The 15,943-nt window shown below is 36.3% G+C and overlaps 1 protein-coding gene across 1 annotated transcript in view; it reads right to left on the reverse strand.

Moving 5' to 3' along the window:
• The window catches only part of LOC101637408 (ATP-binding cassette sub-family A member 3-like), a 52,574-nt gene that overhangs the window by 10,933 nt on the left and 25,698 nt on the right, over positions 1 to 15,943 (reverse strand). Inside the window, exons 15-21 of the mRNA XM_012731648.1 lie at positions 13,432 to 13,582; positions 10,684 to 10,782; positions 8,734 to 8,881; positions 6,043 to 6,343; positions 3,574 to 3,823; positions 2,778 to 2,982; positions 2,114 to 2,333 (exon numbers count right to left, since the gene is read on the reverse strand). Coding sequence (XP_012587102.1) covers positions 2,114 to 2,333; positions 2,778 to 2,982; positions 3,574 to 3,823; positions 6,043 to 6,343; positions 8,734 to 8,881; positions 10,684 to 10,782; positions 13,432 to 13,582 — 1,374 coding nt within the window. The remainder of the gene's footprint in view (positions 1 to 2,113; positions 2,334 to 2,777; positions 2,983 to 3,573; positions 3,824 to 6,042; positions 6,344 to 8,733; positions 8,882 to 10,683; positions 10,783 to 13,431; positions 13,583 to 15,943) is intronic.

Below are 15,943 nucleotides of genomic sequence, written 5' to 3' on the forward strand. Positions count from 1 at the left end.
CAGGGATTGAACTTGCACCGAAGCGGCTGTGGCCAGCTTGCAGTGCTGCATCCTATCCTGTTGCACCACCAGGGAGGGTCCTCTTTTAGGAGATTTTAGAACCAAAGACTATCTTGAGTGGGACCTTAACATTTTCTGTACTTTAGCTCAGTGGTGATTGAGCCTTAAAGGTGTCCTGGAACATAACTACATTGTAAAAGGTTGAAATAATAAGTGAAATATATTTTTTCTACAATAGAAGCAAATAAGAAAGTAGGCACAAAAATCTAGAAAGTGACCAAGTGATTTAGTACACGATGCATGAGTCCATGTAGAAGTTATGGGAAATTAAAAGTACTTTTGACTCAATGATGAAAATACAATATCAAAATTTGTGAGATAAAATTCAAATAGTACTTAGAAGGAATTTTATAGCTTTAAATGCATTTATACATTCCAAAGAGAGATTTAACTCATATAATATTTGACCTCAGAGTTAAGGCTGAGTACAGCAAGTTGACTCCCAAGTAAATAGGAGACTAAGTATAAAAACAGTAATCCATGAAACAGGCCAGACAATGTTAACAAAGCCAAAAAGTTTCTTTATAAGAAAATATCTTTTTAAATGGTAATCCTAAAAGGATTAAAGAGCGTGAAAGGGTGGGAGGCAGTAAATGAAAATAGAAATATCAGGAATAAACAAAGAGATGTCAGTATTTGTCTACAGATCCTAAAGTATCCCAAGGAAACACTATGAACAACTTTATAGCAACAGTTTTAGAAAATTGCATGACATGCAAAAATTCTTGGAAAGAGATCATTTATCAAAAGTTTCACAAGAAAATGTAAGAAATTGTTATTCTACCAGGTCCTCCCTGGTGGTACAATGGGTTAAAGTGCAGCACCATGAAGCTATCTACAGCCACTGCAGACGAGTTCAATCCCCAGCCAGAGAGGTGACACACAGACTTCTCCTGACCCGCCCACTGCTCCCCTCATCAGTGTACTTCATCGATCTGCCTGTTTTGCTCCCCACTCTGTCTCTGGTGAACCCTCTCCCTCCCAGCCCCCACCTACTGCTTGTACCCCAGTTCTGTACGCATAGATCTTAAAAAAAGAAATTGTTATTGTTCTAAACCATGAAGACATTAAAATTATAATCAGCAATAACATTTTTTGAAAAGAAAATACCTATGCCCTGAAGTTTTCACTGACAAGCTCTCTCGAATGCTTAAGAAAATAACTGTTTTTACAAAATACTGATTATGAAGACTGTAATTTCAAGGAACTAAATTTCCTGAGACCTACAGAAAGAAATGCAGTTTCCTGTACATCTTGATTTTAGCCCAATGAAAGCTATGTTACCTCTTACCTACAGACCTTTAAGGTAATAGATAGTATAACTTATATAACGTGTGGTAATTGTTCCAATAGCAATAGGAAAACAACATAGAGATTAAGTGACAGCAATGTGATTAACTCCGGAAGAAAGAGCACCAAAATCACAGCTACTTCTACATGTTTTTTAATCTACTGTTTGGAGATCAATTCCTTTTCATGGAGCTCAATATTCCCCCTTGAAGCGGGATGCAAGGGATATTAAAATGAGTCTTCAAGGAACTCAGGTCATTCTCTTGTGGGAGGCAAGATCTAAAATCATTAAGGGGGCTGGAGTCCATTCCTCTCTGTTCCTGCAAGCCTGACTGCACTATTTACAACAGGTCAAGTTAATGTTACAACAGGTCAAGTTAAAATTGGCAGGGCGATTTAATAAACAAGTGGCAACACTTGATTCTTAAGAAATGCCTATTTGTTATCACTGCCAGTATAGTCAATCTTATCTCAAAGTCAGCAGAGAAAAGTATAAAGATAAATATTCTACTAATCCTGAGCAAGAAAGACCGGAAGGAAGGCAGCTGGGCTAGTGAAAGGAAGTGTCTAACTTCTTGGGCAATGTTCTTAACACAATGCCTCTAACATTAGTGACACTTCAATAATGAATGTTATTCACTCACAAACAGCACAAGTTTTTCCTAGAAACCCAGAACAACTTGATATTTTCCACTTTCTTATCATTAAGCCCATTCCTCTTTATTTATTCCCATGGACAGGGGAAATTGTGTGATGCTCTTACTGTAAGGTCCAGTTATGAGATCCCATATTATACCGAATACGCCCGCAGAGTAGTTAATTAAGATCAGCTTGATGTAGGCATTGGAATTACTAGAAAATAGGAAGCTCATCAGGTACATGAAGGGAATGACAGACCAGCCGAACAGCAGCAAGATGACCCAGGTGACCACGATGTTGTTTTTCTTGATCAATAAATCCAAACCACAGGCCAGGAACACCAACTGAGACATGGAGAGTAGAGTATAGTCAAAGTGGAGAAAACTATGCAAGGCCTAAGAACCCCAAACAAAAAGCTTAGAGAGGGAAACACTTTCCCGAGTTTCAGCATAGAACTATTTATTACCCAAAAGCTTTTGTCTCTGGCATAACCATGAGGTACTGGCACCTGTACAGAAGCTTTGGGAACAGTGCAATAGGGAGAGCAAGTATGTCCGAGGGCAGCCTGAGAGGTCCATTTACATGTCAACTCACATTTCATTTAAAAAAAAAGAATGTGAGGGAGAAAATATGTATGTGTCACTGTAGCACATACTCCACAGTGGATTTTCTGGCATAATGAGCTAAACATTTTCATCTTTCTTGAGCAATTTAGAATAATATTAGCCAAGTGGAAATTTTCTAGCAGGTACTGCACACTGAGACTGCAATATCTGTCTGACACTCACCAGCAGCAAGCAGCAGGAAATGAAGTAGGTGATGAAGTCCCATAACAGAGCAGAGATCCAGAAATTAAAAGTATAGACCCCAGTCACAAACTGAATGTGCTTTGCCTTAGTTATTCTCTCATTTACTACCAGCAGACAAAAGCCACTGATAAAAATGCTTATGCCAAAAAACAGGTTGTAGGCTATAAGGATTCCTAACATTTGTCTATGAAGAATGAAAAGGAAACATTGATGAAGCAACAAATGGAAAATACTATTTCTTTTTTAGAGTCATTAAATAAAAAATTTATTAAACACAAAAACAAACACAGAGAAAAGCAAATACAGTATTTAGTAAATATATCCAATTATGCAGAGATGGAGCATTTTAATAAACTGATCATCTTGTTTAATCCCATGAGTCAAGGCATAGATCAGTTCAGATCAGATGATCAAATCTTTTGGCTTCCCTCCAGATTATCATCACATTGAATGAATTATTACTAATTCCATCAAGCTTATTAATATTAAGAACAATTTAAGGCTCAGATTTCCTCTACAAATTATAAAACAAGAGCATTTATATTGCATTTAATTTCAAATGTAAGTAAAGTTATCTGACAATGCCATCATTTGGGATGTTTCTCAAAAGAATGGAAAATACTAATTTCTAATAATAAATTTTAACATTATTTACTATGTATTATGTTATTTTATTAATTATTAAATTAACTTTTTATTAAGAGCATAATTAGACAGGGAAGAAGGGATCTATTCAAAGCATAAAATTCAATTCCAACAATAAAAGTGTACATACCTTTTCTCATATTTAGCTATTGTAACAAAAGGTTGAGGTTTGTTAGAGGGTGTAATGGAAGCATCCCGACCAGAAAATGTCATAAAGACAATATTGTCTAACACTGCCAGTGATAATGATGGTGAGTGGTATGCCTGATTGTTGAACCAAATGGTAACCTTTTTTTGGTTTCCATTAACCTTAACAGAAAGTGCAACAATGCATGAGTAAATGCATTTTTTATTTTCCACCAAGTACTTCTCCAGGTCCCCTGCAAAGAGAAAACATGGTCATGGGCTCAGTTTGTAGCACTCGCTCACTATGTATTTTGGAGAGGCAGAGCCCAGTAAATTCACTTGCTTCATACTTTCTTCCATTTCCAATGTCTCGTCACAGCTCTAACAGATCTTGACCATTCACTTCAAGAATTCTATTCTGTTAATAAACCTCACCCCTTTCAGCTCACTTTCACTGAAAAAATACACTCTACCAGGTATTAACTTTCTCAGTTTCTTTTACCCTCTTAACACTTTCTGTCTTAAAATTGATTTGTAAGGACTTTCACTTCTAGGTTTGACATATTAGCTAAGAGAAAGTCAAAACTTTGTGCAGATAGATTAGGAAGGCTTAATTAAAAAACAAAATAAATATTTGGGAATCTGACATTTACCAAAGCAACTAGGTTTGTAAATGCAACTATCTGGTGGGAAAATGTTGAATGTTAAATAAGCCCAACATTCTATATATTACTTTTCTCTACCAAAAGGCTGTAGAAACTTAAGCACTACAGGTCAAGAAGGTTACCCAGACAATTACAACATAAAATGCAGGATCCAGAGAGAGAAATTCATAGAGGTGAGCTTTATATTCAGTTTCAGAGTTTGGCAAACTGTAGCTCATGGCTCTTAAGTTAAGATTACGTTTACACTTTTATGATGTGAAAAAAAATAGGAAGAGGAAGAGGTGGAAGAAAGGAAAAAGAAAAAAAGAGGAAGGTGGGAGGAAAGGAGAAGACAGACAACAGACTATATATGAACTCAAAATATATCATGTTTACTATAATGACTCTGCAGAAAAAAATGCTGACTCTTCCTTTAGGAATTGAAAAGATGAGAACTTGCTCTATGCTGCTGCACCACCCTCCCGCTAAACAGCAGCCAAGGTTATTCATCAGTCAACGGATAAAAGGAATGGACAAAGGATAGAAGGAAGAGAGCCTCCCCAGACGCACGGCTGCCAGTGACCTAAAGTAACTGTCCACCAAGCAGCAGCTGAAGGTGTAAATGGAACACCTAGAAGGAAATGCTCCTTGGGGTTTAGATTTATCTTGTGTTCCCTTTTCTAGACAACTACGTCATTCTTGGTGAGTTGGTGTTCATCTAGTGCTCCTAGAATGGAGAAGGCAAAGAAATGTGTGATTTTTATGCCTCGTAGCCTATAAAGTGTATCTAATTGTTTATTAGCTGTTTTTTAAATTGTTATATATATTTTTAAATGTGTGTGTGTGTGTGTGTGTGTATGTCATTCTTCATTTTGTATATTTTTTCATCTTGGGTAATGATCCCTGTGGACCTCCCACCACCATTTCACCCATGTGCCATCCATAGTCCCATGTGCTCTTCCCACCTGTTTTGATCCTAGTCCCTCCTCAACCCCCATAGAATGTCTCTTCTGGCTAACAGTTTCTTGTTGATTTAAAAAAGTTATTGAAATACAAACTACTAGCTATTTCTATGGTGGAAAAAGAATGTTTCCTAGTCTGCCATGTTGCTCAAAGTTATACTTGAATATTTTTTAGTTAAAACACCTTTAAGATGATGAAAGAATGAGTAACAGGCCAGTCTATGAGTTAACACTGGTTTACATCACTGCATTTTATAGTGTAGGATTTCCTCTTCAGGTGTTACTGCTACAGCACCACCACTGTCTGCTCGGATACATAACAGAATCATGATTTGAGGTAACTTAACACCTAAACTTCAATGTCCCCAACTTTAGCATATATGGTTGAAGTATTTAGAAAAAGTTTTGCCAAAAGCATGTGTCCACATATGTAGTTAGTACTATTCCTGCTCTCCAATTACGTTCTGAGTCGCCTGCCCACAAAACCCTCAGCTTAACCTTTTTTGTGTGTGTAGATAGGGCCAATGTCGGGTACATGGTTGCCTTTCAGGATTTAGGACCACACTGTGAGCTTCATTTTATGTGGGATTCTAAGTGAAATGTTACAAAAGAAAATATTATGACACTTTAATTCATTCCCTAAAAGTTGCAGCAAATGGCTGACAGATAATCCACACTTCCAAATACCTCCAGTAAACTAGACTGATGATTCTTGTCTTTTATTTGACTGACTTTGTGAGATTAGTGACCAACAAAGGAAAAAAAGAGCAAGTAGTTAAATATTCCCGTTAAGACTTTACTTTGAAAGTGACACAAGCAGGTCTTTATTAGTAGTTCCACCCCACCCCCCTTTTTAAAGAGTCTCACCTTGTACTTCTTGAGGTTGTTGGTTCTTAGCCTTTAGCAAGATCTCAAGATTACTTCTTAAATTTTGTTCAAAATCAGAATTTCCAGAAATTGAGTAAGGCACAATGGTTTTGCCATATTGTTGCAAATCCATTTCCCTGGCGGGTTCATCACTTTGCATGGAAATTCTCACACCACTATTCATGAAATAAACCAGACCCAGAAATCCCAGTAACTGCAATAACGTTAATTTCCAGTTGCGCCAAGAGAAGAGTGCCTTCTTCATAAACATGGCATAGAACTGCTGGCAGTGAAGTGGCCACTGACAAGAGGAGAGAGAGCTGGCATTACAGTGTTCACAGAACCTAATGCAATGGTCGTTACTGCTTCATCAACATTTTTACCAATCCATCCTTGAACAGAACACAGTCCTAGTTACCAGTCAAGGTAACGAGCACAACTTTTTATTGGTATGTGTTGATGAATAGGATTTAAGATTGGCTGCTAGTTGAATTATACCAAAAGCCCCGAAAGGCTACGGCTTTGTGATTGGGCCTGAACCAAGAAGCATGACATGGCCCTGCTCTAGGTGCATGGCAGTCCCTAGGACTGCAATGACGGGATGTCTAGTGCTGAGCCAACTATTTCTGTTTCTTCTAAAGATGCTGGCATGAGTGCCTGAAGGATATTTATAGGGTGCTTTAACGGATACCACAGAAGGAGCGATTACTGCAGAATCAATATCATCAATAGTCTTGTGACTGATTAGCCAGAGACTGTCAACTTGAGAATGAAGAAACTCCTCTCCTGCAAGTACCCACAGTCCTTTCTTTTCTGATATAATCCTCCTGCACTTGGTACTCTGGGAGACAGCCTCTCCTTGGCTACTGCTTTTGCTGTTCTCCTGACATGGCACCCTGCGCCACTGAACCTTTCCTCATGATTCAGAGTTTGGCTTTCTGAGTACAGGCAATATGACCTGGTTAGGTCAGTAACAGCATCTCTATCCAGAACAATATCACTTCTCTCTTTCCTCAGTCAAAATGAAAACATGGTCTTTCAACAAAATCTCTAAGAATGTAAGTGCTCTATTCCCACAAAGCGTGCATTTGCATCAAACTCTCATCACTAAGTTTTAATCCACGTGATCTACAGTGTTGTAGACAGTCAGGAAACAGAAAATAAATTTACTTGTAAAATTAAGTATGCTTAATATATTTTTTTCCCAAGCTTTAAATTTAAAGCAACGTGTTCAGTTGTTAATTTGAAAAATACTCAGAAATACATGATTTTTTCTGTTTTCCCAGACTTTTGGGCCATTGACATTATATATTTTTAGCTTAATAATGAAACTTGCTGTTTTGAACACAGAAACTTTACCTTAGAGGTGTCTGAAGGCTGAAGAAAAACATATTTTATCTTACATCTCTAAGCATTTTGGATGCCCCAACATTCATCCTGAGAAAATATCCCTAATCAGTTAACAATATTTTCTGAATCAGCATTTGGATGCTGTCACTGACAAAAAATAAGGAAGCATTTAGATGAAGACTTTTTCTCACATTGCCTTCAAGGTAGGAAAAAGTGTCTCCTGGATTTTTAAAGTTGGGCATATAAGTATACAAGGGCTGAAAGATACTGAAATAAAAGATATTTTTTTGGAAGGTGAAAAAAAAAAAAAAGATGGGATAGTGGGAGAGAAGTGAAAACAGGGAGAGAAGGAAAATTACATTTCTTAAGCATCTGACTCATGCCAACCAGCACAGAGTCCATATTTTATCTAGTGGTAACTCATTAAAACAGTAGAAAGTGAAAATGAAGTACAGATATGTTAAATGATTTGGTCAAAGGCAATTAGTAAATGATAGAACAGAAATCAAGTTCTGGTTTTAAATGCTATGTTCTAGTTGTCTAGTATCAAGCAGGCCTCACCCTTTTGTGAGTGCATGATTATGGGTAACTCTGACAAACATATCTTCTGCCTCAGAATCTTTATTAGGGAAAATGGCAGAGAACAAATAATTAGGAGAACAATGAAAGAAATGCTTGGGAAGTCAATGAGATTTCTCCTGCTAATAGACGGTATGCTGGCTTGGGAATATTGGTCTTAGGAAACACCAATGCATCCCACTGCATAAATCTGTTTTTCCTATTTGAGTAGTGACAACTTTTATTAAGCCACTCTCTCAACTCTGAGTGAACAATTTTGAAAACTAAAATAAGTGACTCTGAGTACGAACAGTAAGAGTGAAATCTGATTTTTACCTATCATATTTCACTATTTAAAAAAATATTTATTTTTTATACGCACAAGAACTGGGGTACTGGCCAGTGGTGCAGGGTGTGAGCAAAAACATAGTGGGGAGCAGAACAGGCAGATCTGCTGAAATATACTGCTGAGGGGAGCAGCAGGCAACACAGGTGAGGTCTGCCACACCATGTGGGTCACCTCTCTGGATGGGGATTGAACTCATGCTTCAGTGGCTGCAGACAGCTTCATAGCGCTGTGCTCTAACCCACTGTGCCACCAGGGCACTTTATTTTTTCACTTTTAAATTAGAAAACTGAATTGCTTTATAGCCTGTTCCTTACTCAGTCTTCCTTGGCTAAAAAGTCCAAACTCTTCTTTGCATTTAAATATTTAAATGAAATGTGTCTCCTTTATCCCATCCAAACATATACCAGTATTATGTTCTTAGCAAAGATGCTCACCCCTGTATTAAACTTAACATTGGAATTTTCATTTAAGGCAGAGGTATGTAATTGTTCTTCATGTCTTTGAATATTCACATTCTGGTAGTTTGCATTTCTGTATTTGTCCTGGAAAGCATTATTATCCACCACCATCATATCATTAGCTCTATATATGAACACAGAAAAAAATCATTTTAGCCAGAACATTGGTTCCTAAATACCCAGTCCATTGCAATATTTTCACCAATTATTTCTAAAAAAAAAGCATGGTTATACAATGTTAATTTTATATTGGATAAAATTAAGTGACTAAATCAAGTAAATTAAATACCTTAATCAAGTAAAGGTCTAAGATAATATCTTCCTTTGTATTTTTTTTATAAGACAAGTAAAGGTCTAAGATAATATCTTCCTTTGTATTTTTTTTATGAGAGGATGTTAAATTTTTATTTTAGAAAAGTATAGTGATAACAAATAGCTGGGTTTTGATTTTATTCTGTTTCTAAGTCTTTGTCAGCCTAGTAGATTTATTTTCTCATGTTGTCCTCCAGGCTGCCTAAATACCTGGAATGGTTTACAAAGCAAATGAACACTTAGGCGACTCTTCTCTCTTGTTGCTTTCAGATTCTTTCCTTTCCATTGGCTTTCAGAAATTTGATAATAACGTGTCCTCAGGTGTGTCTCCTTGGTATTACTTTGTTTGGGATTCTTTGAGTCTCTTGGATCAAGATATCTGTTCCTTTCCCAGATTTGGGGGATTCTCAGATACAATTTCTTGAAATAAGTACTAAGTCTTTCTTTTTTTCATGTCCTTCCAGAACCCCCATAAATGAATATTATTTCTCATTAAATTATCTTACAGAGCTCTTAAATCATTTCCATTTCTCCCCCTTTGCTGCCCTACTTGTGTTTCCCGACACTGCCATCCAGCTCACTGACACTGTGACACAGTCTGTGTACTGCTGAGGTCGTCTATCATGTTTTTAAAGTTAGCTTTTTTTAAAAAAAAAAAAAGTTTGTTTATTTATGCATACAGAACTGAGGTACAGACCAGAGGTCCAGGGGTGGTGAGAGGATTCACCAGAGGCAGAGCGGGGAGCAGAACAGGCAGAATGACGAAGCACACTGCTGAGGGGAGCAGCAGGCGGGTCAGGAGAGGTCTGCTGCACCTGTGGGTCACCTCCAGGGTAGGAATCGAACTCATGCTGAAGTGGCTTTAGCTTCTTAATGTGCTTTAACCTGCTGCGCCACCAGTGAGGGCCCTAAAGTCAGCTGTTTTTCAGATTTGTCAACCTATTTGTAGCAGTCTCATATTCTCTATTGCATTCCTGTTTTTGTCAATAACCATTGTTTTCTTTACTTTGACAAACTCATCAGTTACTTTGAACTCCTCATCAGGAAGATCTGACTTTTGCATTACATTGAGGGTTCTCTCAGGGCTCTTTGCTCCAGTATCTGTGGTAACTGTCTAGTCATCTTTAGTTTTTATGGGTGGAGAAAAGCAGCTTCTTTTTCTTGTCTTAATAGGTTTGCCTTATACTATGCCTACAAGTCGCTGGGTACAACCCTAATCTTTTTACCCAGGGTTCTAGGTGCCTTGGGTCCTTAGCTCATTTCACAGAGCAAAAATGCCTGCACCTAGTCACATGACCAGGAAACTAGTGTTGGCTAGGTGTAATACACAGAAACTGAAACAGAAGGCAACAAAGGTCGCCTCCAAATGAGCACCAGGCGTTCAAGCTTCCTCAACAGTGTCCAAGATGGACCATGGGGATGTTCAGTGTCTTCCTTCCCATGACAACTCCTGAAAATACTGCGCAGCTTCAGCCCATCAGGGGAGCAAGGGGCCTAAATTGATGTGTTTGTAATTGTTAGAAGGTTAGCAAATCTAGGACCTGCTTCTTCAATTACCATAGCCCCATATATGATGGAGCTTGCCTACAAAATAAAATACGCATTGTTACTTACTTAATGAAAACTTCCTCCATGGTAGTGATAGAGACACCAAAGTTAGCAATACCCAGTTCTTCCTGTCTGTGTTCCAGTTCATAAAACAGGTCCTTAAACCTAGAAGAAGGGAAGGAAGAAAAGAGCTAGCATTAAAACAGATGATGGAATGGGAGAAAATATTTTGCAAGACTTAAGTGACAAAGGGTTGATATATAAAATAGATGAAAAACCTCATTCTACTCACTAGCAAAAGAAACCCATAAAAATATAGGGAGAGGATATGAATACACACTTTCCCAAAAACAATGTACAGATGGTTTACAGATGTATGAAAAGAAGCTCGTCATCATGAAAGTCAATAGGAAAATGCAAATTAAAACCACCTCAAATAACTTTATCTGACCTTTTGCTTTGTTTTTCTATATTCTACATATGAGTGATACTGTCTGGTATTTATTTTTCTCATTCTGATTTATTGACCTGCGAGAATTTCCCTCCAGTTCTACCCATGTTGTGACAAATGGCAAGAATCAATCTTTTTTATAACTAAGCATATATAGCACATCTTTCTGAATCATTTATCTGTATTTTGGAATACAAGTTCCTTCCTTAGCTAAGCTACTAAGTGGTGCTGCAATGAACACGGGACTGTGTATTTCCTTCAGTTAGTGCTTTGTTTTCTTTGGGTAGATGCCTAGGAGTGGAATGGCTGGGTCATATGGTACATGCATGTTATAGGCATCTATATGTAAGTTCTTTTATGAACATAAGTTTTCAAATTTATTTGGGTAAATACAAAAGAGAGTGGTTGTTGAATCACATGTAAGAGTATGTTTGGTTTTGTAGGAAACCACAGAACTGTCTTCCATAGTTGCTGTATCACTTTACATTTTTGTAAGAAATGAGTGAAAGCTCTTGCTGTTCTACATACTCAGCATTTAGTGGTGTCAGTGTTCCAGCTTTTGACCATTCTGATAGGTGTAGTATGTTACTGTTTTTATTTGTATTTACCTAATGAATTATCATGTGGAACACCTTTCCATATGCCTAATTGTCATCCATATTATTCTTTGATTAGGCATCTGTTACAAAGCCTTTGGCCTGTTTTTAAGTTGGGTTGTATACCTTAGTTATTTGCCATCATATCTGAATATTTTGGATAACAGTCCTTTCTAGATACCTTCTGCAAATATCTTTCCTTTGTGGCTTGTCTTGAAATACTCTTAATATCGTCTGTCACAGAACAGATATTTTTAACTTTAATGAAGTCTATCTTTTCAGTTATTTTTTTTTCCATAACCCACATTGTTGGTGTTGTGTCTGAAAAGTCATTGTGATATCCAAGGTCACCTAGTTTTTCTTCTGTTATTTTCCATAAATTTTATGTCTTTTTAAATTTACATTTAGGCCAAAATGAATTTGAGATTTTTTTTTGGATGGCTATAAGGTCTTGATTATTTTAACTTTATAATAAAGTTAGGTTCTGAAGTTGTTTAGTGTCAGTTTTTCCACTTTGTCTTCCCTTCCATGCTATGTTGGCTGACTGGGTTTTCTGTCTCTTCATATATAAATTTTAGAGTCACTTTGTTTATATTCACATGAAACTTACTGGAATTTTTGTTAGGATTGTATTGACTTACAGATCAAGTTGGCAAGAATTGACACATTGACCATATTGAGTCTTCTTAAACATAGACCTTGGCATTTCTACTCATTTACTTAGTTCTTTGATTCCATTCATCATATTTTTGTGATTTTCCTTCTAGTGTGTGTATTTATGTTTTCAGATTTATACCTAAGTTGTTCATTGGTGAATAATGAGAATAGAATTGTTTATAATTGCAAATTACATATGCTCATTGGTGAGATACAGGAAAGGGATTAACTATATATCCTGCAACCTTCCCATAATCACTTAACAGTGACAGGATTATTCTATTATTATTATTCAAGACTGTTCTTGCAGTCTATATAAGATGACCATGTCATCTTCAGTTATTTTCCTTCACAATCTGTAGACATTTTCATTTCTTGTCTTAATGCAGTAGCTGAGATTTCCAGCATGATGCTGAAAGGGAGTGATAAGGGAGGAATTCCTTACCTTATTCCTGATCTTAGTGGGAAATTTTCAAATTTCTCACTAGTAAGAGAATTTTGAAAAAGATACTCTTCATCAAATTGAAGAAGTTCCCTCTAGTCATCTCTTTTTGATAGTCAACCAGTTTGTTTCAAAATAGTACTAAATTAGTAATTATATCTTGTAAAAGATGAAATTAGTCCAGGTTCTGAAAGTTTATGATGCCTACTCTTTATTTTTTTCTTCCCTTAGTTGACATTCCAAGTAAAATTATTATTTATTGCTTCTCACTTTGATATCCAATGTGATTAAATGTGGTGATCAAACTGCCTATTTCCTCTTGTTTATAGCTCCTGGTTCCAAGAGCTGCCATAAAAATCTACTTTTCTCTGTTATTTTAATAATTCACTTGATTTCACTCACCTGAAGAAAAAGTATACCAATAATTCAGCATATTTTATCACTAATTAACACTAGGCAATACTAAATAATAACAGACTTTAAAACAAACCTAACTAAAGTTTAGCTTATATGTACAATTTATGAAATAGGCCAGGAAATAAATTGTTTGACTATTATCTGTCAAGTGGTAATGAGAGAGAATCTGTTTGCCAAGTCAGAGGAAACCTGGAAACATCATAATTTCCAGTAACATAAATCCATTTATCTAATATTTTTGGTATCCATACCTGTGTGTGTACTCTTTAGGTAGGACAAATGATAATTCAGTTGCAACATTGTTCTCCAATCTGGCACTTGGTACATGAGAGAGAATCAGTTCAGATATTTCTGTAACATTACAATGAGGCTCCTTTACCATAACTATGTGGTATCCCACACCTGAAAATATCCATTTAGAAAGTCAAAATTATAAAGACATAATCTCAAGTAAACATATAATCTACCTTCCTCCTGCCCCCAAAGAAACAGAATGTTGTCTATTACATGGGACTATGATGATGGCACATGGGTGAATTGGTGGTGGGAAGACTATGAGGATTACAACCAAGATAAAAAATGCACAAAATGAAGAATGATGTAAAAAATAAATTTAAAAAATTTTCAATTTTAAGAGACATATGATTGTGGTTAAGAGAAAATGGTTTATTACTTTCAACTAATCATTAGTTCCTGACTCTTTGAGTTTTGGAATATGCTAATTTCATATATATATATATATATATATATTTTACCAGAACCTAAATTTGCTAAATTTTTATATCTCTTTTGGATTTTCTTCTCTATTACTATTTAAATAATGTTCTTTTGCCCTGTTGTAGGGACAGTAATCTCAGTAAAAGGAAAGATAAAATTCTTAGATATTTTTATGCTCCTTTATTGGGTGTGTATATGTTGACGAGAGTTATGTCTTCCTGATGTATTATTTCTTCATTCATTATACAGTGTCCATCCCCGTAATGTATTACATTTCTTAGCTGTTAGTCTGCTTTATCTGATAAAGTATGCATGTCCTGCCTACCTCCCACTGGTTTCCATTTTCTTGTAGGATTATTTTCCAAACCTTTACTCTGAGCCTCTGTTTATCTTTGGAGCTCAGGCACACTGCCTGGAGACAGCAGAAAGCTGGATTCTACTACTTAATCTAGCCAGTAAGTTCAGTCCATTTGAATTTAGAGTAATTATTGATATATCAAAATCTGTTCTTGCCATTTTATCCTGAAATCTGTGCTTCTATTTATTTTTTTCTCCATTGCCTTTTAAAAACTCTGCAACTGAAGAATTCTGTGGATAATTATAATTAGGTAACAATTTTTTCTCTACAACTAGCCTAATACAGGATTGTCAATGCCTGTATTCAATCGAGTAGAGCAAAAACATCCAATAGTATTTTTTCCTTTCCTTCTGAAATCTACCAAGTTTATTTAAAACCCAACATCCTTTTTGAAATAGTGTAAAGAACAAAGGGAAAATGGTAGCCTATTAAAATGCAACAGATTGGTTTCCAGGTAAGAGGGACACAAATCCAAATCTCTAGTACTTACTGCATGGATTGAATAAGTTACTCAAATATTCCTTCAAATTTTCTGCCTGTAGGATGGCAAGGTTTCTGAGATAGGATAATATGTGTATAAAATATGAACATAGTAACTCATCCATAAAAAAATGAATAAATTCAAATACAAAATTAATTATTAATTAATAATATCACTCCTAACGATTCTCACTGACTTACAATCTCCAATGCTGAAGCACTGGCATACTTACTGGTTTGAGTAATGTCATTTGAGAACTTGTCTATGATTCTGTACTATTTGTCTTTTATGTACTAGCCAGACTATATACCCATCAAATTAAGACTATCAACTATCACCTTCATGAAAATAATATAGGAAGTACTTAACTCATTACCTTGTGTTGGGGGTCAGTATTGATACTGATTTGACAGTAGAGAAAAAAGGATCAGAAATAGCTAGTCACTGTTTCTCTCCCTTACAAGCCATCAATATACATACCAAAGCTTCTGGGAAACATTTCATTCCTGCAATAAACTATCATGTAAAGGAGATCACTATATGAAAGCTAAAAGTGTGGCTTTTGTGAGAATAAAAACAAGTAATTTCCAAGTTTAGAATATACTTATTATATCATAATGGGATATAATTTAATGTCTAAAATATGAAGAGTTAGAAAACCCTGCAACTCTGTTTATTGTAGCACTATTTACAACAGCTAAGATATGAAAACAACCTAAATGCCTCCAAACAGGTGAATGGAACAAAAAGATGTGGTCTGTGTACACACTGGAATACTTCTCAGCAGTCAAAAAGAGAAGCTCATGCCTTTTACAGCAACATGAATGGAGCTGGAAGGGGTTATGCTCAGCAAAATAAGTCAGAAGGAAAAGGAGAAATATTTGATGGCTTCATTTATAGGTGGAATATAGGAAAACTGAGCAAAGGGTCAGGAAGAAGACAGAACCTGCAAACCGACCATAATCTGTGGTATGGTCAGCAGGGAAGAGGGAGTGGAGGAGCCATGACAGGGAAGAGCACAAGGGACTATGGTGATGGTTCATGGATGTGGTGGTGGGAGAAGTATGGGGACTGCACCTGAGGGGAGAAATCAAATATGGCACAAAAAGTAACAGTGATGTAACAAAATAAAAATAAACTTTAAAAATCACAAAGAGGGCCCTCCCTGGTGGCGCAGTGGGTTAAAGCACAGCATTAAGAAGCTAAA

Source organism: Condylura cristata, unplaced genomic scaffold (assembly GCF_000260355.1).
Source record: "Condylura cristata isolate star-nosed mole 26May11 unplaced genomic scaffold, ConCri1.0 scaffold00032, whole genome shotgun sequence".
In the NCBI taxonomy this organism is placed as follows: Eukaryota; Metazoa; Chordata; class Mammalia; order Eulipotyphla; family Talpidae; genus Condylura; species Condylura cristata.